The 24,374-nt window shown below is 45.8% G+C and overlaps 1 protein-coding gene across 1 annotated transcript in view; it reads right to left on the bottom strand.

Annotated features, from left to right (window-relative positions):
* Adgra3 (adhesion G protein-coupled receptor A3) overlaps positions 1-24,041 on the bottom strand; it is a 105,341-nt gene extending 81,300 nt beyond the window's left edge. Inside the window, exon 1 of the mRNA XM_036201455.1 lies at positions 23,577-24,041. Coding sequence (XP_036057348.1) covers positions 23,577-23,800 — 224 coding nt within the window. The 5' untranslated portion in view covers positions 23,801-24,041. The remainder of the gene's footprint in view (positions 1-23,576) is intronic.
* Positions 24,042-24,374: the final 333 nt, after the last annotated feature.

Here is a 24,374-nt window from a genome sequence, read left to right as displayed (position 1 = left end):
CGACACTACGACTGACAAGATAGCCAGAGCTAGAAGAGAAGTTCAAACCAGCAGCCAGCCAATGAACTCTCTGACCACGCACACTCAGGAATCCCTATCAACCCCAAGAGAAGTCACCTGAATTTCTTTACCCAAACATCTCAGATTTACACATGGAAGAAATCTTTTCGACAGAGTGCAGCCTGTAGAACATAGCTACATTCTCAAAGCCGTACACAACGCCCAATTCCATCTGCACCAAGTGAGCAATTATGTAAAATGAGACAGTAAGTCAAAGACATCCACATGCAACACATGATTACAGAGTCTTAAGATTAAAAGGTGCCTCTAATAACCATACGAATGCAACAAACATCACCCGAGTACACAGTAAACCCTGACTCTCAAATGGCTCATTAAATAACCTTTCAAGTTCCCAGGCACTTTTCTCAAAGATCCGACACTTAAAATAATACATTAAGGCCTGATTTTTCCTCGTTTATTTTCAATGCTTTACTTAGCAATTTCATAAATAAAAAGTAAATAACCTATTTTTCAGCCTTAGCATTAAGCACATTGAGTTTACATAAAGTTACACAGATTTTAGTTGATTAAGAAAATCTAAAAGGTTTTTAACGGCATACTAGATATCTTTCAACAATGTCTAAAAATGAAAAATTGTTTATTAAACAACACTCCATCATGTCTTACAAACACATTAGCTCCTTGAGCAAAGTAAGCCCATTCTTCAAGGTGTCCGTACATCACAGAGAATGCTGGAAATTTGATATTTATGATTACAATAAAAGCGCATTTATTTGGCATTTTAATCAAACAGAGAGCTTTCCATGGGGACCGTACTGAGGTTCTTGAGGATTCAGAGTTTTGATTTTTCAGCTGAAATTTTTGATGATGTATCAATTACGCATTAACTCAGAATATATTGAGCAACTACTCTGGGCTGGGAGTGACACCAAGGATATAAAAGTAGACCTCAAGGACTAATAAACACACACACACACACACACACACACACACACACACAGAGAGAGAGAGAGAGAGAGAGAGAGAGAGAGAGAGAGAGAGAGAGAGAGAGAGACTGGGTATTAAGTGCTACGAAAAGAGAAGAACGTATGAACATATAGCTGGTCCAAAGGGAATACATACAGACTTTAAGTGTGGCTGAAAATAAGCTGATTAGGAGAACACATTTCTAAATACCCTAAGTCGTCCCCCCCTTCCACTCCAGTGGGTAGAAAGTTATTGGAGAGACTGAAAAGGAAATTCCTTGTAGCCCTGCAAAGGTTTCCACCAACAGTTCGCAACTCTGTGGTCAGAAGCCCAGGCAGCGTGTAGATGGGTCCTCTATCAGGGAGAAGAGGCCACGGAAGGACAGGGCATCATCAAGGCATAGGAGATGCAGGGTTTACACGCAAAGGGACGGGGTGGGCACTCAAGCGGCACAGGCAGCTGTACTCACAGGGTACAGCTTCATATGTTCAAGAGGAGAACGTACACTTTCCTAGCACCCACACTCTCAGCACGGTGTGCACAAGAGCCACACTTAACCTTACACTTCCTTTTCACTGTAGAGCTGTTCACACCCACAAGAGCAGTCCTGAAACTCTATGGTAGAGCTCACCAGACTGTCTCGAGTGCCAAGTCCCTAAAGTTTAACAAAGATGCAAAAATCCAAGGTAGGTTCAACAAGAAGGGGAAGAAATTTTTAGTTACATTTTTTAATTTCACAAGTTTGGAGTGACCAAACTCAAAATATAGTAACAACAGAGCAAGATTTTTCTTTATAATAGCCCCCACAGGTGCTCTCCTCAACCAAACCTTAGTCAGGTGACTCAGGACCCTCTTTAGAAGGCTTCAACCTCTAGCTCCTACATCTCTACATCTGTTGCATGGAGACTAATTTAGCCATGCTCTTGTTAAGTTGGACGCCCCTCCCCCACTCCGGCTTCTCTTGATAGCTGATGGAATTAATTCCTCATTTCCCTGACATCCCTACTGACAGCAGATCACCTGGAAGAATCCTCTCAGGTCACTTGTGCAGGAGTCTCTCCCTCGATGGCTCCACTTAATCATTTTCCATCCGATGACCCTCTGCCCCAAACTCCTGGGCAATCCACCCCCACTTGCTGGGATTAGATTAGGAGTTGAGCCCAGTGTCTAGGCCCAACTATCATCCATCAAAGTGGTCATGAAATAGGTCTTTGCTCTCCTTTAACAAGGGTCATGATCACTTCCTCTTTAACATACTATCAATGAAAGGAAGAATGCAGTTTCCTTTGGGGAGGAGATAAGGCAAAGCTTCACTAACTGAAGTTCTGATCGTCAAATCCATTTCAAATGTAAAAGCCCTTCTTCTCTCCCAGGCTGTACAGAAACAGGCAGAAGGGGAGTGTGTTTGCCCTCACTCTTGAGAATGTACAGCTCGCAGGAAACACAAGCTGCCAAGAAACCTTACTAGCCAAATTCCCTCCAAGGCAAGTCCCACACTATGGCTTTATAGTACGTAACCAGGGAAAAGGCACTGCTGTCTGGGGAGGAGACACAGGGACATAAAATCAGCTTCCTGTGAAAAGGCAAATTAGAGGGGAAAGTCTCTACAGACCCAGCCCTTTGCCCTCTCGTTCTCCCGAGCCTAGTTCTATTCGGAGGAAAGGGAGAGAAAGAGAGAATAAATGCAGGAAGAGGGAAGGAGGGGTGGATGAGCGAATGTGAATTGGATACAGGCAGATCTTCCACCATAGAATCAGAGCCAGGCATCCACCCCGAAGCACAGCTGGAACTTTTCGGAAGGAAGATGTTAAATTACACTCACTGGAGTGTTAAAGCTTGGCCCCAAATAGTCTCCATGCCTCCTGAACCTACCTTGATCTGAGAAGAAACACTAACCAACTTCAAAGTATACCACTGATCAAGCAACTCAGCATTTGGCCAATCAGAGCAGATGAACTGCCTACCAGTGAAGGGGCTGAAAGCTACAACACAGAAGACATGCTGAAACAAGCCAATCAGGCTGTTTCTGGGGTCATTTCCTCACCACTGGCTGTAAAGATAACCTGTACCCCTGATTGGGGGGGCACATACTAAACCATTTTCAGCCCCTGCTGCTGACCCTCCAGTTCTAGAAACTCCCCTACAAAAGTAACTTTACAGAAGCAAACTTTACTTAAGGTAACTCATCTCAAGGGCTTTTTGGTTTGTTACAAAACATAGTTTAATACAATGGTTTTTAAACTTGACTGAAACTCACATTTCCCTCCGAGAACTCAATATACATGCCTATCGATTTTTACTCATTCAGGTATTTGGTGATGAAGATTTATTGAGTGTCGACGACATGCTTGAGAGCATTAGAGATGCTGGGGGAAACAAATCAAAATAAAACTCCAGTCTTCACCAAGTTTATATACCAGTGGGCAGGGGTACACAACCAAATCAGCAAAATATTAGCATGTTGGCTGGTGGGGAAAAAGAAAAGATCTACTGGAGAAAAATAGTAATTAAAAAAAAAACAGATATTAAGGTCTTAGCTAAGAAAAAGAGACCATGTTGAATGATAAATGACAATTCTCACTAAAAAGTGGTTTGTTTGTAAGTAATTTTGATTACAGTAGCAGTGGCTGTGTACACCAAGAATTAGAAAGCAAAGATGAGCAAGAATAAGAAAACTAAACTGCAATTCTTGTGTATGGACAGCTGTGTTCACACCTTCATAAACCTGAGCATCCTGGCACTGTCTACCACATCCACAGACAGGTGTGGGTTCTGAGACACAGACCCTATCACAGTCACCAGGAATGCCAGCTAGTTCCACTACAACTCAGCCTTTCCAGTGCAGTGAGTGTAGTTTCATACCCAGGCCACAACAAATTTCTAATACCTCAGAAAAGTCTTGTACAGATCTTTGTCTAAACCAGTATCTAAGACCACACCTATATTTTAACTATGTCACTAGCAACATAGCACAGCCTAACCCTACTTTGTTTGATGAACAAAAATTAATAAAGGAGTAACAGTTGCTCACGGCTGAGACGGTAGGATCATGAGGCTAGCCTGAGGTAGGTACACAGTAGGTTCCAGGCCAGCCTGCTCTATGGAGTAAAGCCGTATCTCAAAAGCAAACATCATCACCATACATACAGGCACTGTGAGAGATCCTTGGTGGTGCTATTTTGACAGTCCCAAATACAACATCCCGATTCATGGGGAATGTCTCTATCAAAGATAGAGGTTCCCAGTCCTTTTGTACCTTGAGCTGCGCCAGCAGTGGGATGAAGCATCAGGACCTAAAAGGCAGAGCCTTGTACTCTGTTGAACAAGCCTGCTGAATGTGCACTCACATCTAGGAACCTGCTAAAAAGCCTATGCTCCAGCCTACCGCAAAGGGATGTAATAAATGAAACTGCCACAAATTCCTACCAGATGTAAGCAGAGCGGGACACTATTTTGATCTGTTTTGTTAGGAGACTAAAGACAGGTCAGGGAGAGAGAGGCTCAGTGGGTAAGGTACTTACCATGCAAGCCTGAGGTCCTGAGTTCAAATCCTCACCCAGTTTCTGCATAAACCCTCATATAGCAAGACTGGAGAATGAGGAGGATCCCCCGAAGCTCACAGCTGGCTAGCCTGGTGTATGCAGAGGTCAACAACAAAGAAATTCTCTCTCAAATAAGAAGGAAAGACAGGGACCCAAACCCAAGGCTGCTCTGACCTCCACACATAAGCCATAACACAGCTCCTGCATTCACATTCATATTCATACACACACACACACACACACACACACACACACACACACAAACACACACACGGGAGGGGGGGATCATATAGTCAAAATACTAAATTCTAAGCAAATAATCATTTCATTTTCAATTTGAAAGATTACTTTTAATTATTAACTAGTAAGACATTTATATGGGTAAAAGATTAAAAACTATAAATAAAGCCAATTCATTATTTTGAAAACAGGTCACAAAAGACCAATTATTCATCTTGTTTGTCCTGGATAAAGAAACCTCAAAGAGGGAAAGATACCTTAGCAGTTGAGAATACAAATGCTTACTGTTCCTTCAGAGGACAGAGGACACTTCCCAGCACCCAGGGGCACAAAGCTCACACTCCATACACACACCTATATACGTAAATAAAAATAATATTAAATACATTTTAAACCAACTGACTGGTCAGGGGAAGCATCTCTGATAAACACACATAAGCCAAGAAATCAATAGGAATGATAAAAAGAGAGAAGCTCTTTTTTTTCTATCGGCATTTTCCAAGTGCTAGCATATGCCTGATTTTAGAGATAGTAAGGCCCAAAACCGCTAAAACAGCACTAAAACAAAATTGTGCACTCATCAATGTAGGTACATGGACCACTGCTTGCCAGACTCACACTGGCTGGAGAGCTGAAGGGTCACCTCAGAAACAGCTTACACTCCTGGGGGTCAATCTGTGCTATAACTGTCTGAATGCCAACTGTCTGAGCTCAAACCTAGTTCCATCTCTTGGCAGGTCAGTGACCTGGGAACCTCTTTCTACCGTACTTCCTCAGGCATGAACCAGGGCTCCCCATAACAATGACCCCATTAGGGAACTGTGACAGTAACTCCCAACACTTCCATATATACCACGGGAGCTGGCACATTCAGCAAAATCAAGTTATGACTGGCCTTATTTCGGATGGCCTGTCGCTCTTTGCTTTCTCATTTAGTTTTCCCCAATACAGACCCCAAAGGTCTGTAATTGCTGATGGGAACCACTCTCCATTGAGTACTCAGGAGAGAATGTATGGGAAAAGATGATTCAAACTGGGTTGCTTTGTTTGGTTGGTTGGTTTTTGGTTTTTGAGGAGGAGTTGTTATTTTTGTCTTTGGGGGTTCAGTTTGCCTCCTTTTGTTTTCTGAGACAAGGTTTCATACATCCCAGCCTGGCAGAGACCTCAGTACTGTGACCCTGAGGATGACCTTGAGTATCTGGGATTACAGGCAGGCACAGCCATGCCAGATATACATGCAGCGCTCGAAACTGAACCCAGGACGTTCTACATGCTATACAAGCATTCCATCAACTCAAGAACCCAGCCATCAACATTTGGACAATGACAGAGCTAACTACTTTGCACAGAGCATAAATAATTACACTGGTTTAAAAAAAAATGCCCTAGGAGGGAAGGAGGAAGGGAGGGAGGGAAAGGAAGGGAACCATCTTTTGTGAGATAAACACTTATTTGCAAGGCAAGTGTGAAAGGTGTTGTGAAGCACACTTCATGCCAGTGTTGAGGAAGTAGACAAGAGAATTCCTGAGTAAACTCCAGGGTGTGTGTGTGTGTGTGTGTGTGTGTGTGTGTGTGGCCATTTGCTGTGATTCCTATACTGATGGATGCCCACACATTCAACAAGGGCTCAGAAATGCAGACAAGCAGCCTGGGCTACTAATGGAGCTGTAACTTAAAAACCTGTATTCCTGCCAGGCAGTGGCACACACCTTTGATCCCAGCACTCGGGAGGCAGAGCCAGGTGGATCTCTGTGAGTTCGAGGCCAGCCTGGGCTACAGAGCGAGATCCAGGACGGGCTCCAAAGCTACAGAGAAACCCTGTCTCGTATTCTTTTGGTGAAGGAAGAAACAGGGACATACCAGGCAGGGTTCACACACTAAATGGGCCCCTCAAGCGCTCAAGTCTTAAAGACAGGAACTGTGAGACAAGAAAGAAATCCGGTTAATACAGGCAGAGCTCAAGGTCCCAATGTTGCATTAGCCCTAGGGAAGGAGGGCAAGTCTCAACTGGCAAGTGGGGGGCAATTAGAGCAGCTAGAGCAATAAAGACAGGGAAGGAGCCAGGCAGGCCAGATGCCAATCACAGCCCCCACCCTTAGCAGCCCTCCCTGGCTGCCTCTGCCAAGACAGCCCCTGCACTTACTGTGTGAATGCCATATAATGATGCAATGAATCCCTTCTAATAAAACTACTGGGGCTTCATTAACGTCTGTGCCTTTTTAAAAACACCTCAGTGATCTTGTCAGGTTTGATTTGGTTTTGTGAGCTATGTAAATTCATAGAATTCTGGCATTTAAAGAGCCCTTAAGGACAATCTAGCTCAGACCCTCACTTCCCCTGTTAGGAAAGTGAAGGCCAGAGGAGTTCTAATGAGCTGAGGGCTACAATCCACACTTGGCCAGGCCAGTGTGAATTCCCTGAAACCATTCAGTCTGGCGTTATTCCCTGGGCTTCCTCCTCTCTCCTGTCATTATTAAACGAATCATGGGAAACTTTAGCCTTCCCTAACAGTTAGGTCGGGTGACAAAAGCTGGCTTTACTTCCGATGTAGACAAAAGGCAGCTCTGCCGCCCCCGCCCCCCCCCCCCACCTCGTGATGGTCTGAGTCCTCCCAGGTGTGCCGGGCAGCTATGTTAGAGGTAGTCATTTGTGATTCCAGGGTGAATCAGTCACTCTCAAGATGCAGATGAGCAGAGCAGACCTAATTAATAGTCACCACTACATTACAAACCTAAGCAGGATGATCCTGGTCACTCCCACAACTACTGCAGGAGAGCAAAATGAGATAATAAACTTCCTCCTTCAACTGGCCACTGCAACCGAAGGGCTAAGTGCAATTTCTCAGTTCCTGTCTCCCCATCAGTCAGCCAGCTCTATGGAAGCTGTTCAGTGTACACCAGTGTCCTATGCCAACTACTTTACAAAGTTACGCCCAACCCTACTGCCAAACAGTGGCTTTTATAGTCTAACAATAGTCAGACTTGCAGGCCTGGCGTCACAGAGAAGGTCCAAAAGCCAGGCTCTGCAACCTACGTGCCTGGAGAAGATGAATGTACCCGTCTGTGCCTCAGCTGGAGCGCCTGTAAAACATGGATGCTACCTCCCGTGTAAATCTGAGAGCCAAAGATTTGCTGTTTGGGAAGTATTTAACACAGTAGCTACTCCCTGACAAGTATCAAGATGTCAGTTATCTCTAGAACCTGAAAATTAGCCAAGGGTGCTGAGGTTCTAAAAAAAAAAAAGGAGCTCTACACACACCTTATGCTTCCCAACCCCTGGCAGTTCAAGGAAACTACCAATCCAGTTAGAAAAGAAAAAAAAAAAAAAAAAAAAAAAAGAGTCTAATCCTTGCAGGTGATGAATGTTCTGTATCCACATGACAGGGTTAAGGGTGCCCAGGTAGCTAGTAAACATTATTTTTCTGGTCCTGGGACATCTGTGTGCCTGAAACTTTTAGATCCAGGCTAGGGCTTATGACATCAGTGCTGGCTGACTCCTGTACCTGATGCTCAGATTCTGGAGATTTGACTTCCAGATGAATCACATCCCAGAATCCCCTGGTTTTGCAGTTTGCACACTAGGTTACTCCTTTATAGACTCCACAATCAAATGAGCCAACTGTTGTAACATCATTTTCATCCATCTCTCCCTCCATCTACACCCCATTGTTCATGTTTCTCTAAGGAACACTAGTGGCCCCCTGGTGGATGAGGTGACTCAACAGTGGTTACTCCAATAAGGAAAAGTACATATCTAAAATGAACTCATCCAACGGGAAGAGGTGTTTTCTGAAATCCTATCCTTAAAAGAAAGGTGGGACAAGATCTTTCATTTTGCTGTCCTTCCCTTCAATACCCCCAACAAAAACTAAACTCACCACTGGAAAATAAACTGTGTCACTACAGAACACAACAGTAAGGCATAACAGTATCATTTCACAGGAGCTCTTTCTCTGGGAAACTGTAAACCAGTATCTAACCTCTGCTTACAGGGCGCAAACCGATGCACCAGTCTATCAAAGCCCACCTTGGGGAACCAATGAGTTGATCTGGCTTAGTTACAAAGTGTAGGTGACAGGTTACTTACAGGAGCATGAGTGACCCCAAAGCTATCAAAGCACCTCAAAGTCTCGCCCTATGATGGATGATGACTTCCTTAAAGCTGCATAGACAGAGTACCCACCCTCCTTCCTTTTGCTTTTCATCCTTTGTACTACACTCTCGCACCTCCAGAGACCATGTGCGCAATCAGGACAGAACTGTAGACTAACAGTGGGAAGGTACAGGATGGAAGCGGTCAGACTCTCAGGTGAGAGAGCAGTGGTTCTTTTTCCCCAGCCCTTCTTTCTCTGAGCGAATGCTAACAATGAACAGACCACTCAGAAGCAGTCACTAGAGGGCAGCCATTAGGCCAAGGGGATGGGGCTCCCTAACACACATGCTTCAGAGACCAGTGTAAAACAGGAACTCAATAGCAAGGAAACCTCTGAGCCAGCCTTGTTATCCCACCTCCAGGCCAGGAAGGGAGGAGCCTCTTTCTCACCCAGGGCAGATCCTGGATCCTCTACACCCTTCTCAACTGTCACCTCTGCTCCCAGTCGCTAGGCACCACAACTGAGGACCAGAGATCTCGATTTCTTCTCCCACAGTTACTGCACACGGCAATAGCACAACACCCCAATCTATAAGATTTTATAATCACTGAAACGCTAAACAATGCAAAAGTAAACATGGGGAAATAAGGATTATACATTTTTTTTTTTTGAGCAGAGGATCGAACCCAGGGCCTTAGCAAGCACTCTACCACTGAGCTAAATCCCCAACCCACAATTTTTTTAAATACATAAAATTAAGTATTAAAGTTCTTAACAGCCATGAATCTGGTAGATGGCTGCTAACTTCTAGCTGAGGTGACGGACAAGTTTTTTGTTGTGGTTGTTTTGTTTTTATTAACCCATTTCAGATACCTGTTTCAAGCCCCCGAGTTCAGTCATGGTGCAGTGGAGGAATACTGACAGGAAGGATCTAGACCCCTATGACACAGAGCTCTGGGCCCATGTGTGAGGGAGTTTCTAGGCTGGAATAACTGAGGTGTGAGGAAGCATCCCACCTCAGGGGCAGCCCCACTCCAGACAGAGTATGAAGGAGAAACCGAGTGTTCATCTACTTCCTGACCAGATGCAATGTGAGCAGCCACCTCACTCTCCTGGCCATGCCTTCTCTGCTAAGATGAACTGCACCTTCCAACTGTGAGCCAGAACAAATGCTTCAACAGGACCGCTTTGCCACCTGTTTTCTCAAAAAAGTGTAACTAATACACCCCATTACCACACACACACACACACACACACACACACACACACACACAAAAAGAGGGAATTCAAGTAATTTTTCCTCCAAGGAGCCCTGAAAAATCAAATCTAACAGAAGAGCTAACTGGGGCCTTTTTAAGCAAGAAATAATTTAAAATAATCTAAAGTAAAGCAGTCTATATTTCTCCGAGGTTCCTACCACACTGCATGACAACTACCGCATTGCCCCAAAGGCCATTATCCTTCTTGGGTATATTTATCTTGGCAATCAAACCACACAGACTGTTTCTAGGAGCTTTCTAGCTCAAACCACATGAGATGAAAGGTGGATTCAGTTTCTGAAATTCAGTAATCTCGGAGTGTGATACCAAACCCAGTCATCAAACCAAAGGACCGGAAGTAGAGGAAAAATGCCGTGGGTCTGCCAGAAGCTTTACTCTCAGCAGCCTGAGTGTGAGCAGGGGGAAGAAACCAGAAAGCAACCGGCTAGGGCTGAAGGAAGAGTGAAAGAAACAGAGCATGGAGTTCACGGAGCTCAGTGACGGAGCGGAGTGGGCATGCAGCATGTGCTATGGGGGATCTTTGGGGAGCTTTGAACAAAGGAGGGAAGACATACCAGAGTACACCAAGGACACCTTCACAAACTATGCAAGAAGTTCTGAAAAGAAAAGGCATGCTTCCCCAAAGGCAGGAAGCAACTGGAATATGGAACAGAATGATGTGGCACCATCAGCTAAAGAATGTAGGAGACAAATTTGGACTCTCACATGTAAACTGTCTGCTGTGCATATTCCAAGGCTTGGCTACCGCTGATTCATCCCATTTCACTTAAAAATAAGGAGAGGTGTTCAGTGGGAGGTTCTGTATGCTGTGAATGTGTTGCTCTGATTGGTTGATGAATAAAAAGCTGATTGGCCAGTAGCCAGGCAGGAAGTATAGGTGGGATAAGCAGACAAGGAGAATTCTGGGAAGAGGAAGGCTGAGTCAGGAGACGCTACAGAGGTGCCTCCCCAGCCCAACTTGAGGATATCAGGAAAATGGGATCTCCACATAAAGAAAAATACTGAATGATCACTCCTATGCCTGAACCTGACAAGAGATCGATGTGACCGAAATTAGGAAGCCATGGACTAGTCAAAGTGGAGACAACAAAAAACATGGCAAGTCCCACAACACAAGCAAACAGCAGGTAGGAAGTGGCACAGGCAAGATGAGCCAATCACTTTTAACAGGGTACAATGCAGATTCCAAGTTCCCTTTGCAACCACATTAGCATTCTTAGGCTGAGCCATGAAGGGAGAGTTTACACTTGGGCTAAAAGAACAACAAACAAAAACCAAAGTTAAAACAGGAAAATGCCAGGCGGTGGTGGCACACGCCTGTAATCCCAGCACACGGGAGGCAGAGGCAGGTGGATCTCCGTGAGTTCAAGGCCAGCCTGGTCTAAAAAGCTAGTCCAGGACACATTCCAAAGCTACAGAGAAACCCTGTCTCAAAAAACCAAAAACAAACAAACAAACAAAAAAAAAAAACACAAACAAAAACAGGAAAACATCCTGTCTAAGCCTCCTGGTACACTTGGCTGAAAGTTTTTAAAATAAGTGTACATATTGAGACAAAGATATGTGCTCACATGAATACATACATATATCACTAGTAAGAGGTTGCTGAGTAATAATACAAGCATATGTTGTAGATAAATAATATATATCATCTTATATAGTAACATAAAAAATTATAGGATATATGGACATTAACAATGAACTGGCTCATAAACATAATGGTATTATTTTTAAGAATATAAACATCATCATCCTACCAATCACACAAAGGAATGAGCAAGAACAGGGGTGCACGCTTTGAAAATGCAAACATAAGACAGGCTCACAACGAGGAGCTAGAACATGATGCAGCCAAAGCTCGGGGTACCTGAGGAAAGAGAACAGGGTAACTTGGGAGAGCCTGAAAGCTCTATTTACTAAGCCCAAGGGTGTGCCCACCCGTGCTTAATGAGGCACTATTTGATATACTCTTCACTCTATTGTTCTATTTAATACTTAATAAAAAAATCATTAAAAAAAAAAACAAACAAACAGGTAAGACTAACAGAAAGGACATCTTCTATCCTGCCCTGGGATCTCTTTTCACCTTTTTCATAAGAAGTCGGGGGAAACTGCATAGTCAAGAAGGCCCTTTAAGTCTTATCTTGATGGGAAAGGAATCAATTTAATTAGACTCCAAATCAAGCAGGCCTTAAGGAAGAAAACATTCACACGGTGTTAGAGAATCGTCATTGTTATTCCATGGAAAGGCTGCTCAGAGTTTCTTTCAGTAAATGCAAGGGGGATCCAGACTGAAATGCCAGGCCACCACAGGGGTCCTGTTAACTGTCCATCCCTATGGCAAGTAAGTGTTCCTGACTGAAGGAGCAGAGCAGCTCTGGACAGCAGTTTGGATGGGGCCAGTCACACATTGGAACTATACATCCTAAATGAGAATGTCTTCACATCGTGAGGCTGACATGACAGGGTTCAGATAGATAGATAGATAGATAGATAGATACATACATACATACATACATACATGGATAGATAGATGGATAGATAGACAAGTATATATATGTATGTATGTATGTGTGTAGATTGATATATATATATATATCACATATCACATTCCATGCATGTCCACGGGGAGGGGAGGTGTTGACATCTGGGAGAAAATACCAGCAGGGACCCTCCATTCCCTCCAGCCCCAGAAGGCAGCATGCCTATCACCCTTGGAAAAACATCAGTCTGCAAGCACAATTCAACAGGTGGGCAGGGCAGCACTTTCACATACAGAGCTAACAAGCCTTACAAAGATTTTTCTCCTCTATGAGAGGAGGCCAACCTGGTCTACAAAGCAAGTTACAGGACAGCCAGAGCTACAGAGAGAAACCCTGTCTCGAAAAAATACAACAACAACAACAAAATAAAAAAAGGTGTATGGGTTTTTTTTTTTTTTTTCTTTTTTTTTTTTGCTATGGTGATATTGTCATTGGGCAGGAGCCTAAATGAGATCAATAAAAGTTCTTAACAGATGGCCTTCTTTGTATAGAATCCATAATTCTACAGACCTGCTGTGCCCTGCCCCCACACCCATGGCAAACACTCTGGAAAAATATGACAAAAATGTGAAAATATTACTGGATTTAAATTTAAGAAGGCAAAATATGGGAAGGGATACAAAGAACAGCAGATGTAAGATTTGTGTTCTATTTACTTTAAGAACCAAGAATGCCAGTCACGTGAACTGATAAGGAGCTCACGGCAGCTGGCACATGCCTGAGAGCTGAGTTGATTCACAGCCTGGCAAAGGAGTTCTGTGCTCTGCCATCTCCAGCCATGTCCCCAGCATACCTGCCAACTGGGAGGTCAACAACACAAGGAGGCCTGCAGGAATGCCTCCTTCAGGCCCAGCCGAAACAGCAGCAAAGGGCTGAAACATCAGATGGCAAATTACCTCCTGTTGTAGAATACTATTTTAAGGTTGTAGCTGGAGAGCTTCTCTCCAGGTCCCACCAAGCCCCCCGCAGTCCCACAACCCACATATAAAATAATCACTCAGACACTTATATTACTTATAAATTGTATGGCCGTGGCAGGCTTCTTGTTATCTACTTCTTCTACCTATACTTTGCCACGTGGCTCATGGCTTACCGGTACCTTACATCTCCCTTGTCATGGTGGCAGCTGGCGGTGTCTCTCCGCCTCCGCCTTCCACTTCCCCCAATTCTCTTCTCTTTGTCCCGCCTATATTTCTTGCCTGGCTACTGGCCAATCAGTGTTTTATTTATTACCCAATCAAAGCAACACACGTAACATACAGAATATCCCATAGCATGAGGTGTGTTACTTTTGTTTATGTTGCATTTGTGTAACTGTTATGCTGTGTTGCTGTGCCTGTCTAAAACACCTGATGGTCTAGTAAAGAGCTGAAGGGCCAACAGCAAGGCAGGAGAGAGGCTAGATGGGGCTGGCAGGCAGAGAAGACATAGAAGGAGAAATCTGGGAGGAGGAGGAGGAGAAGGAGGAGGAGGAGGAGGAGGAGGAGGAGGAGATGATCAGGAGCCAGCCACACAGCCAGCCAGAGTAAGACTGAAAGCAAGGAAAGAAGAAAAGGAAAAGCCCAGAGGCAAAAGGTAGATGGAATAAGTTTCCAAAAAACAAGGGGGGTGGGGTGGGGGGGCTGGAGAGAAACAAGCCAAGCTAAGGCTAGGCATTCATAAATAAGAATTCATCTCCGTGTGTATTTATTTGGGAGCTAGGTAGTGGGGCCCCCAAAAGAGTAAAGAGCCAAAACAACCAACAGCAACCTCCACGGAAACCTCAGGTGTCAATGGAGACAAAAAAACAACTATTAGAAAATGTTCAGGGAAGTTAGCCAAACAAGAATGACCATTCTGTACATTAAATTATAGTAAACCAAACTGAGAACTAAACTATCTCATTTTTTTTTTTCATTTTTTAGACCAATCATTAACTTTTTTGTTTCTCTTTTAGAGCCTGAGGAAAATACAAGTGTAAGATCGGACCTCAGCCCTGTACAGAACCTCCCAGCTCCTGCTAACATGACCTGTCTGCAAGCAGGAAACTGCAAGCCCATCTGAATCTGCCTTCCCACACACAGTGAGGACTGTCCAAAGCCCAGAACTGGTGCTTGCCATTTCTTCTTCTCTTGTCATGTTCTTCACAGTGGGGATCCTAGTTTCTAAACTGCTTGTGCTGTGGGATGTTCTGTATGCTGTGAAGGTGTTGCTCTGATAGGTTGATAAATAAAATACTGATTGGCCAGTAGCCAGGCAGGAAGTATAGGAAGGATAAACAGACAAGGAGAATTCTGGGAAGTGGAAGGCTGAGAGAGTAGACACCAGCCCAATGTCCAGGAAGCAGCATGTAACGGCAGACAGCTAAAACCATGGAACATGTAGCAACATACAGATTAACAGAAATGGGCTGAGTTTAGATGAAAGAGCTAGTCAGTGGTAGGCCTGAGCTAATGGCCAAGCAGTTTTAATTAATAGAAGCTTCTGAGTGATTATTTTATAAGCGGCTACAGGGTCCATGAGGACCAGAAAAAACTTCAGCTACACTGCTTGAATTCATTTAGCAATGAGCTGGTCATACTGTGGTAGCTTTTGGAAGAGTCCAGTGACTCCACTGACTGCCCCTGCTCTCTGAGAAGGCTCATGCATGGAAACTGGACCTTGAGTCATGGCAGGAACCGATTGATTTCTAGCTTTGAATCTCAGGGAAACGATTAAAGGGACCTTGAGCAGGGACACTTTCTGTTTTGTTGCCCACCCAAAATCAAACACGCAGCAGGCCCTCACACGCCAGTGGGACAAATGTTGGCCGTTGGCAGGCCCTTTTAGATTCACTCACTCATCTCCACAGCACATCTCTAACGCCATCCTGTCCTCACCAACCAACGTAACATGAAATCCAGTGCTAGATCCTGTGCCTGGCTCTGCAAACGCTTCTTCTAGTCTCTGTGAACAAGGCCCCCGCCTGCAACTCTCTAACTGTTCCAGGAGCCGTTCTTAGTTTCATCCCTCTTTTCTGCACTTAGAACAGCCCCTCCTCGGCTCTCCCTCTCCCCCTCCCTCCCCCCTCCCAGGGGCAGCTGCCCTCAATTTGTTTCTATGTTCCTTCTTCCTTCTTCCTTTGTTTCAGTAGAGGACAGCTGGTAGCTACAATTAACCCTTAAGGTCACCGGATCCCTTACAATGTGTTTTTAATCCCAGGTGGCATTGGCATCGACTGAAAATCTCTGATGGCTGGAGCCCCATCCCTGAACAACTGCATGAGAACGTAGGTCTGTGGTCCAGGGATGGCAATATGTAACGCTCCTGGGTGACGCAAATAAAATTTTCAACAGCACGCTCCCATCAGGCTTGAGGAAAGTGGGGACAACAGGTCTCTTCTACTCCAGGGCTGGGATACAGGCCTGGAGCATCCTTCATCACCTTACTTCACCACCATCTGTAGGTGACATGTCCTGGCATGAAAATCTTGGAGAGACTTCCAAGAATAATGACACGATTAGGTGCTGCAAGTCGGAGCTGCAGAACAGCTTTGTGCCCAGGAGATGGACAAGAAAGAGAAAACAACACAGCTGTGGTCAGTGTGGAACAAACAGATCCATCACTGGGCCCCTTCCGCAAACTCCTGCCTAAACCTGTCTTCGAGCATCACTTTAGGAACTTCTACTCCCTCTAAGATAGCTAAAGCCCCATGAACCATCTCGGTACTCTGCTATGTCAGCAGAATGGGAGCATGTGGGAGAGCACGGGTTAACTCATATCCTGAAGAGCTGGAGTGACGGCCACATCCACTCAAGGACAGGCACCATAGATACTGTACAGCTAGGAGGCAAATAAAGATAAAGATACAACAGTCAAGTCCAGAGATAAGACCTGAAACTACCACAAATATGAACAGCTAGTAGTTAAGTGAAATCAAACAGTTATAGACTAAGATATTTAGTATGAAGAAAAGTAAACATTAAAAGCAAATTCTAGTCTTTGGACAGTCCTCACTGTATGTAGAAAAGCACAGGTTCAAACCTGGGCTTGTAGTATGCAGGCAAGTAGAAAATGGAGGAAGAGGCTGTGGGTTGAAAGAGAGCAGAGTCTACACTGGGCTGGGGGCTGACCTTGTACTTGAGTGCCTCAGGCTCTAACCAGGAAGAATCAGAGGACAAGAAATGCTCTGCCAAAAGCAGTGTGAAAGCAAAGCCAATGTCCGCTCTGCAGACAGCACAGCACGCATGTGCTAAAAATGATGGAGAAGAGTCTGTAGAGGTCATCCCAGCATGCAGGGAGTCCCTTACTGGACAAGTGAAATTGACGAAAATTTAGTCAATAGGAAAAACCAAACCTTGAGAAGGCCTTCTTGCTTTTCAAATTGCCTTCTGCGTTACACTAAATTTGAGCATGCACGCAAGATAAACCCTATAAAGAGCATTAACATCAAACTGAGATGCTGTGCAACAATCAACATCTTACACACAAAGTTTCATCTATAGCTTTTTGATCTTGTAGACTGAATTAACATGCCACTAAAACTTACAGTACTCGCTGAGTTTTTTTCTATTTACAGGAAAAATGTTAATAGAATAATGCATTTGTTGTAGTCTCTGGACATAAGATTTCCAGAGTGGAGGCAGAACAAAAAACAGCATCCCAAGAAACAGCTGAATTAAAGAAACTAACCCACCATTCACGGTGCTGCAAGCCTGAATGCTTGAAGGCAAAGCTCAGCAATATCTGCACGGAAGAGGCAGAGGCAGGAGGATTGCCAAGAGTAGAAGCCAATGAGAAAACCAAATAAATAAATAAAAAGAAGGTCTCTACCTTAGGTCACTTTCTAGGGTACTTTCAAGAGTTTGTCTATTTGTTTGTTGCTTCTTCTACCTCTTATTTTTTTTTAAACCCATCTTTACAGGCTCCTGGGGACAGATACAGCATCGGAATAAACACCTCTAAACTTTCCCAGGTTCCTTTGTGTGCACCTGGCATGCTGCCAAACCTACCAACTGCTCCTCTGTATTCCTGATTGCTGAAGGAGTCCAAGCAGGCAAGAAGCAACAGGATTTGGGGGTGGGGTTATGCAAAACCTTGACATCATATCAGAACAACGTCAGATAGGCAAGTCAAAGGACCAAAAATGCCTGTCTGTGCCTCATTCTGCACTGTTTCTGTAAAGGATTCATGGCAGAAATTTAGGTAGCTCTAGAAAATCAAAAAGGTCAAGAGTAACTGTAATTGCACTTATTTACACCCATTTCTGAATCATGGGTCCCACAGCTATGCAGTACTGAACCAGACTAAAATAAATAAATGCTCTCTTTGGCTGTAACAGTGTGAAAGTCTGAATTCACATCCTTCTTTCAACCTCCACTCTTCTTGATTTTCCGCCATCCGCTCTTGAATCTGTGTTGACAATATGCTTTCCAACAAAGAATACTTCCTGTGTCTGAGAGGTCTCCTCCAAATCCTTCCCTTCAAGGTTTATGTACATGGCTATCCAGGATCAGGGAAAGTGTCGGACAGAATGCATCTCAGTGCTCCAGGGTGGGGGGAGCCTGAATGAGGCCTTGGGAGTAGAGAGAGGGAACAGGAGGAAAAAGGAGAAAACGGTAGAGAAGACAAAAACAACGTGACCTAAGACCAAGCCAAGAGGACGGTCAGTGAGTGAAGACGTCACAGAAATTGAGGCAGACTGTGAAGGATCAAAATTTACCAGAGCACAGAGTCCAAGGCAAGGGTGAAAGTCGAGTTCTACAGAAAGCTAAGTACAAGCTCTGCTCCAGGGACAAGGAGAGGCACTCCGGCTAGACAGAAACCAAAGAGTGAAAATGGACAGGACTCCCTCCTGCTCACCCCTCTGCCTTTTCACTGGCGCAGACTCCCTAGCAAAGCGGCATACCTTGTGGATCAGAGCCACCAGCAAGCACCATGACAGCAAGAAGACACCTGTAGGAAGAAAACCTTGGCAGTGCTGAGTATAGACCAACCAGGCTAGAGGCAAGATCTTGAAGTCAAAGACGGCCCACCTCACCCGGGGGCTATCTGGGATCACCAGTGCGGGTCAATTAAAGGGGAGAGGGTTGTTCCCTAAAAACTGTCTCGTTTCTCTGTGACTATACGTGCCTGACTAGCGAGCAACCTGCAACCTGCACGGAGCTGGAGCTGCAGGCGAATGCAGCTGGAGAAAGCAAGCCTGTTGGCCACTTCCTTCTGAATGTGAGTCCCATCAGAAGACAGCGCTGGACAGGAATCCACCCTGCTGACTCCTCCGCAACTCCCAGTAAGTAGCTTCACTGCCTGAAAGGGCTCTCCTTACCCCTCCCCCCTCCCTTCCTCCTTCAACCCTCTCCCTTCACCTCTGTTCTCTGAGCACATGGCAGCAATGAAGGAGGAGACCTGTCCCTGCAACCTACAGCAGCCTGCCCTCCTGTTCCTTTAAGCCTGGTTACCCTGCTTGCCTTTTATCTCTCTGGCAGGGAGGGAAAGCCCTTGCTGCCCAAAAAAGCCACATTCCACTTAGGCTTAGCTCCATCTATCTCTCCTTCTACCTGTTTCTCCTCTCAGCTACTGTCTCCAGTCCTTTCCGGTGTACTCCCCGGGAAACTCAGATCCTTTAAGAACACCACACCCGCCTGCTTTCCTTCATTCCAAACTCCTGCCTCATACATGCGCTGTTTTCTATCTTCCCCAACCCTCTACTCCCTTCAAGCCTGGCATCTTTCACTTGTGTTGCATTGACACTGCTCTTGAGGGGCTTTTAACCCTTAAGCTGTTGGAGACCAGTCCGCGTCTGTCTATACGTCATCTCTGGGCACCTACCTCATCCCCAGGCAGCTTCTCCCACTTTGAAATTGAAACTTCTTTGGGCTCTCATGGTTAGTTTCCTCTTTGCCCCATCAGCCTCCATGGCTCCTCCAGGAGGGTGGTCTCCTTTAAATCTCCTCTGGTTCTAACAGCCCCCAGTTTCTATCTGGGATTCCCTCCTCCTTCTCATCTCTTTCCCAACTACTCCAACAAGGCAGGGATGTGAAACACAGGGTGTGAAAGCCAGTGTCTGTAAGCTAGCTCTACACTGGCGGCCCAACACAAGACCTCCCTTTCAGGAGGGCTGGAAACAAGTCCATCTTATGCCTAGCATGTTCTCTGTCCTCCAATCCAATCTTTCCCTTCTTTGAAGCCATATTCAGGTCCTTACTTCTTCTAGGAAAGAAAAATTAATCCCCAGTGATTCCGTAACTACCCACAATTTTCCCTGTTTCAAGTCTCCTAAAACATGGGAAAAGTCTGCAACGCAGGGCTTACTGCGTAATTACAGGCATTCTTTAATTGTACCTTAGTGCCACCCATTCCTATTCTGTCCTTTCTCTCTAACGAAGTTTAAGTCCCAGAATACAAGAAGTCTACTTCTTGGACCTTATACTGGGCCAAACCAGAGATGTCTAAACCATTACCAATTTCCAGAAAACAAGCATGACATTTTATATAATAAAAACCCAAACTCATACACTATTTTTGTTTATCAAACCATCTAAGAGAAAACCAGACCTCAGTGACAATTTCTAATGTATTTATCCCCCTCGAGCCACCGTGAAGCAAATGTGGAAAAGCATGGCTAAACCTGTAAAACTTTCAAAAAGTTCTCAGAACTTTTAAAATAACGTTATTTATTGAACATTTCATAGAGAACACAGGGATGTAGTAAATAATGTGTTTTCTGCAAAACTCTTAAGTACAGGTAATTTTTGTTCAACGTATAGGGAATATCCACGAACAAGGTTTAATTCCTTCCCGAAGTCCTACAAGAGAACCTGGGAACAAGGATGGTCAAGCCAGAGATTTCTGCTCAACTTCTGTTGATAAATACAGCTCTGGAAGTGCGAGCTGCTCACTCACATGGTTGAAAGGTGTCCCATCATCCAGGTACAGGAATGCCAAGCTCCTCATCAAATAGGAAACTAGCCTGTCGACATCATCCTCACAATCCGAACCAATTACATTTCCTCTCTGCGGCAACATGACCACTCACTGAAAACCTTTGGACACCCATACTTGGGGCCTAAAAATTAAACCAGAGGGCCAGCCATCTTCTAATTTCTCCTTCTTGTAAGCATCCAGGCAATGGACAATTGCCCCTAACATTCCAGTGCCACCCACTGCACAGCATCCTGAGGAGCGCCTTCTGCCAGTCTTGGCATGATGGAGTACACTGACTCCAACTCCCTCTTTGCCTCTCCAGGTCCACTATTTTCTTCAGTTGTCTTCATTTCCCCAGATTTGGCTCAATAGCCAGACCCTGGATCACACCAAGCACCACAGCTTGTTGGCTTCATCTGTGTCATTTTTGCTAGACCTGCATCCCAGTAATAAAACATTGGCCACACTGCTCTAAGATTTATTCAGATGCTGGTCTCCAAATACCTGGGCATCCCTCAAAAAGAAAGGTTGCTTGTTTCTGCACTGATGGAACGCAAACTGCAAACACTGTACGAGCTAGGCCCAGCATGCTCATCCCCTGGTCTGGCTTTTCTTTCTAGGCTGTAATGAGATACATGGTGATTCCCGAAAAAAGATGTTTGTCCAAGTCCTAACTAACTGCCCTTACCTTTGTAACTTCGTTTGGAAAATAGGTCTTTGCAGGTATAATGAAATAAGGAACCCTGACATGAGATAATCCTGAACTTGGAGTGGGCCCTAACTTCAATCTACGTCTGTTCCTTTGGGGAGAGACCTAAGGCACAAAGATACAGGGAAGAGAGGCAGGTAAAATCAGGTGCAGAGGCTAGAGTTCTCTCTCCAGTCATACACTGAAGGGTATCAGATGTCCAAGGAATCAAGGAAGGAGTCTATCCTAACGTTTGTGAAGCTAACATCTTGGTTTGGGACTTTGGTCTCCTGAACTGAGGGAGAAGAAATTTTTATTATTTCAAGGAGCCAAGTGTGTAGCAATCTACAGCAGCTCAGACAAACAGACAACCCACACAACTTCCACACAACATCTTCCACCAAGGAGCCGCTCAAAACAATGGACATTGAACTAAAAGATGGAGGCAGATGTGGGTCTCTGATGAGAAACATCTTAACGGCGAGGCAAGAATCTTGGACCAGGACCCAGATACCAAATCACTATGGGAACTTGGATCTACCACTTACCCACAGTTCTTTTGGTACTTTGCCTAGCAAAATAAAGTAAGTAGCCTATAAGGTTTTCTAGCCTGCCTGAAATACCCGGGCACACACATCATCAGCTTAACTAATCTTTAATTACTTCCTCCTAGTTACTTAGTGTTATTAATTTTATTTTCATCTAAACAGCTTTCCAACATTTAAAAGGGGGGGGGGGGTCAAAATGACATTTCAAAGGCCTTACTACACTCATGCAAAATCTAGTGCCATTGATAATAGGCTAAAAAGTGATTTTCTGAATAGCACCAATTTTTTCAACAATTTACATGTAGTTGATCCATTTCAGAAAAACTGAACACAAACAGGATCAAGCTGAGGGTCGCTCACTGACCCAACATTTAAGTCGTTGCTTAAGTCACTTGTGTGACTAACTTTCACGGTCACAGGTGACTTCTCCAACTCAGGGCCTTTCTCCACCAGACTCGGGCTGTAACTAAGGTACCCACACTTTTCACTTCAAAGCATCTGGCCAAAAACTAAATAAACAAAACTCCTGCCCCCAAAGGGCAAAGGCAACAAACAACCTGTCGCTGCGTCAGTAAGAGTCCAACAAAACAGAAACTACTTTACCCATCTTTATAATCCTGGGTCAACAAATAACACGCAGTTTCTTATGTTAAATGTCTCCTTATTGGGAAAAAGAAAAGAAAAGAAAAAAGTATGAGAGAGAGAGAGAATGGGAATGAGTCATTGAAGGCACTGACAATGCTACTTGTAACCCATCCCACCATACATCCTTCTGTTGAGCTGAGCGAAATTAAAAATCCTACTTTTAAGTGGTTTCATAGGTCACACATGCTTTTGCCTTTATGTGTGTATAGTGGCAGCCTTGGTTCTTTTTTAAGAAACCAACCAAAACACAGAGGAACACGAAGCCCAGGGACTCATATTTCAGTCTGACAAAATATCCATTAGAAACACTCTGACTTAAACTTTTCCAAGCCAATTCATCTTTCACAGGAAAAAAAAAAAAAAAAAGAATCTAAACTCCCTGGGCCAACGGTTCGGTCCAATTGGCACAAAGAACTACGTTTCCAAGACGAAACTTTTTCCTTCCAGGTGGAAACCTACCGCGAAAACCAAAGTCCCTCCAACCTCTGGAGGGCTCACTGAACAAACACAGTTTTCAGTCCCAAAGTTCCCAGCTTTCCGGCGTGAACTCACAGACTTGAGTATGGGGCTGAACAACTTTATCTCCCATTTGTCAGCCACTGGTAACTTCACTTTAGAAGTAGTTCTGAGAGAGCACCAAAGCTAAGGCAGAAAACCGCAAGGACTCCGTATGGGTTCGGGGACCACAAAGAGTCATGCCAAGCCCAAGTGTCCTCCTGTAAGCTCTACCTCAGGTGCAACTTCATTTCCACGAACACTTGTGAGCACGCATGGTGTTTTCTAGAAGCCCCAAGCCAGGATGAATGAGCTTTAACAGCACCGACTGAGTGTTTATTTGCATCCTCACGTGGTACTTGGCAGCCCGAGCCGCGCAAAAGCAAGGATGGCATGGGGCGCGCCCGGGAACCCCGAAAACTTTTCTTTGCAAACTAAGGCGCAGAGGCGGTTGGGAGGGCGATCGGCCACCTAGGTCCCCACGCAGAGCTTTCCCAGCACCACCCCCTGCCCGCCGCCGCTGCGCGCACACAAAGGAGCATGGATACAGGGGAAACACCCCCCTCCCCGCGCGCCCGTTCGGCGCACCCCACTCCCAGGAAAGGGCCACGGGGCGTCCTGGGTTACTCACAGAGTGACCGTGCGGTTGGGCAGCGTGTCCGGGGGCAGGACCTGCGCGAGCTCCAGGCTGCTGCACACCACCTTGCCCTCGGCGCTGGCCGCCCTGCCGGTACCCCGGGCCCGACCGTCGTGCTTACAGCCCGCGGGCAGCGCCGCGGCCCCGCGCTCTCCTCCAAACAGCAGGGCGAGCAGCGCCAGAGGCAGCAGCAGCAGCGGCGGCGGCGGCGGCTCCATGCCGCTGGCCGGGGCCTGCGGGCCGAGCGGCGGCACCGGCCTTAGCGAGAGGCGGCGGGGCGAGGCCGGCCCGGCGGTGGCCCGAGCCTCTCGGCGGCCCGAGGACCGCTCCTGCTCCGCAACGACATGCTCCTTTGTCCGCGGCCGCGCTCGGCCTCGGCGGAGACGAGGGGTCAGGGCCGCCGGGTCGCAGCTCCCTGCTCGGCCCGCAGGAGCACCGCCTCCTCCCCGCCGGCTCCTCCCTGCGCGCCCGCTCCTCCCCCAGCAGCCCCGCGCGCTCCCGGGGCCGCCAGCCGACCCGATCCCGACCCGGGCACGCCCCCAGGTCCTGGCCGGAACTCCGCTACTCTTGCACGAGGCGGAAGAAAGTTCTAGACCAGTCCCAACTGCAGCCGCGCTGCGGCTCTGCTGCACGTTTCCCAGCGCCGGCGCCGCCTATCAGACAAAGCCACTCTGTGCGCCCCTGAGAGCCCCTAGCCCGAGGGGGTGAAGTTCCTTCCTCCAACCTGAGGAGGAGAAAGAGCCTGAAACCAATCATTCCGAAAAAAGGCTTGGTTGGAAACTTTCATCTGCC

This window comes from Onychomys torridus, chromosome 10, assembly GCF_903995425.1.
Source record: "Onychomys torridus chromosome 10, mOncTor1.1, whole genome shotgun sequence".
Lineage (NCBI taxonomy): Eukaryota > Metazoa > Chordata > Mammalia > Rodentia > Cricetidae > Onychomys > Onychomys torridus.
This window is presented reverse-complemented; position numbering and strand designations above follow the sequence as displayed.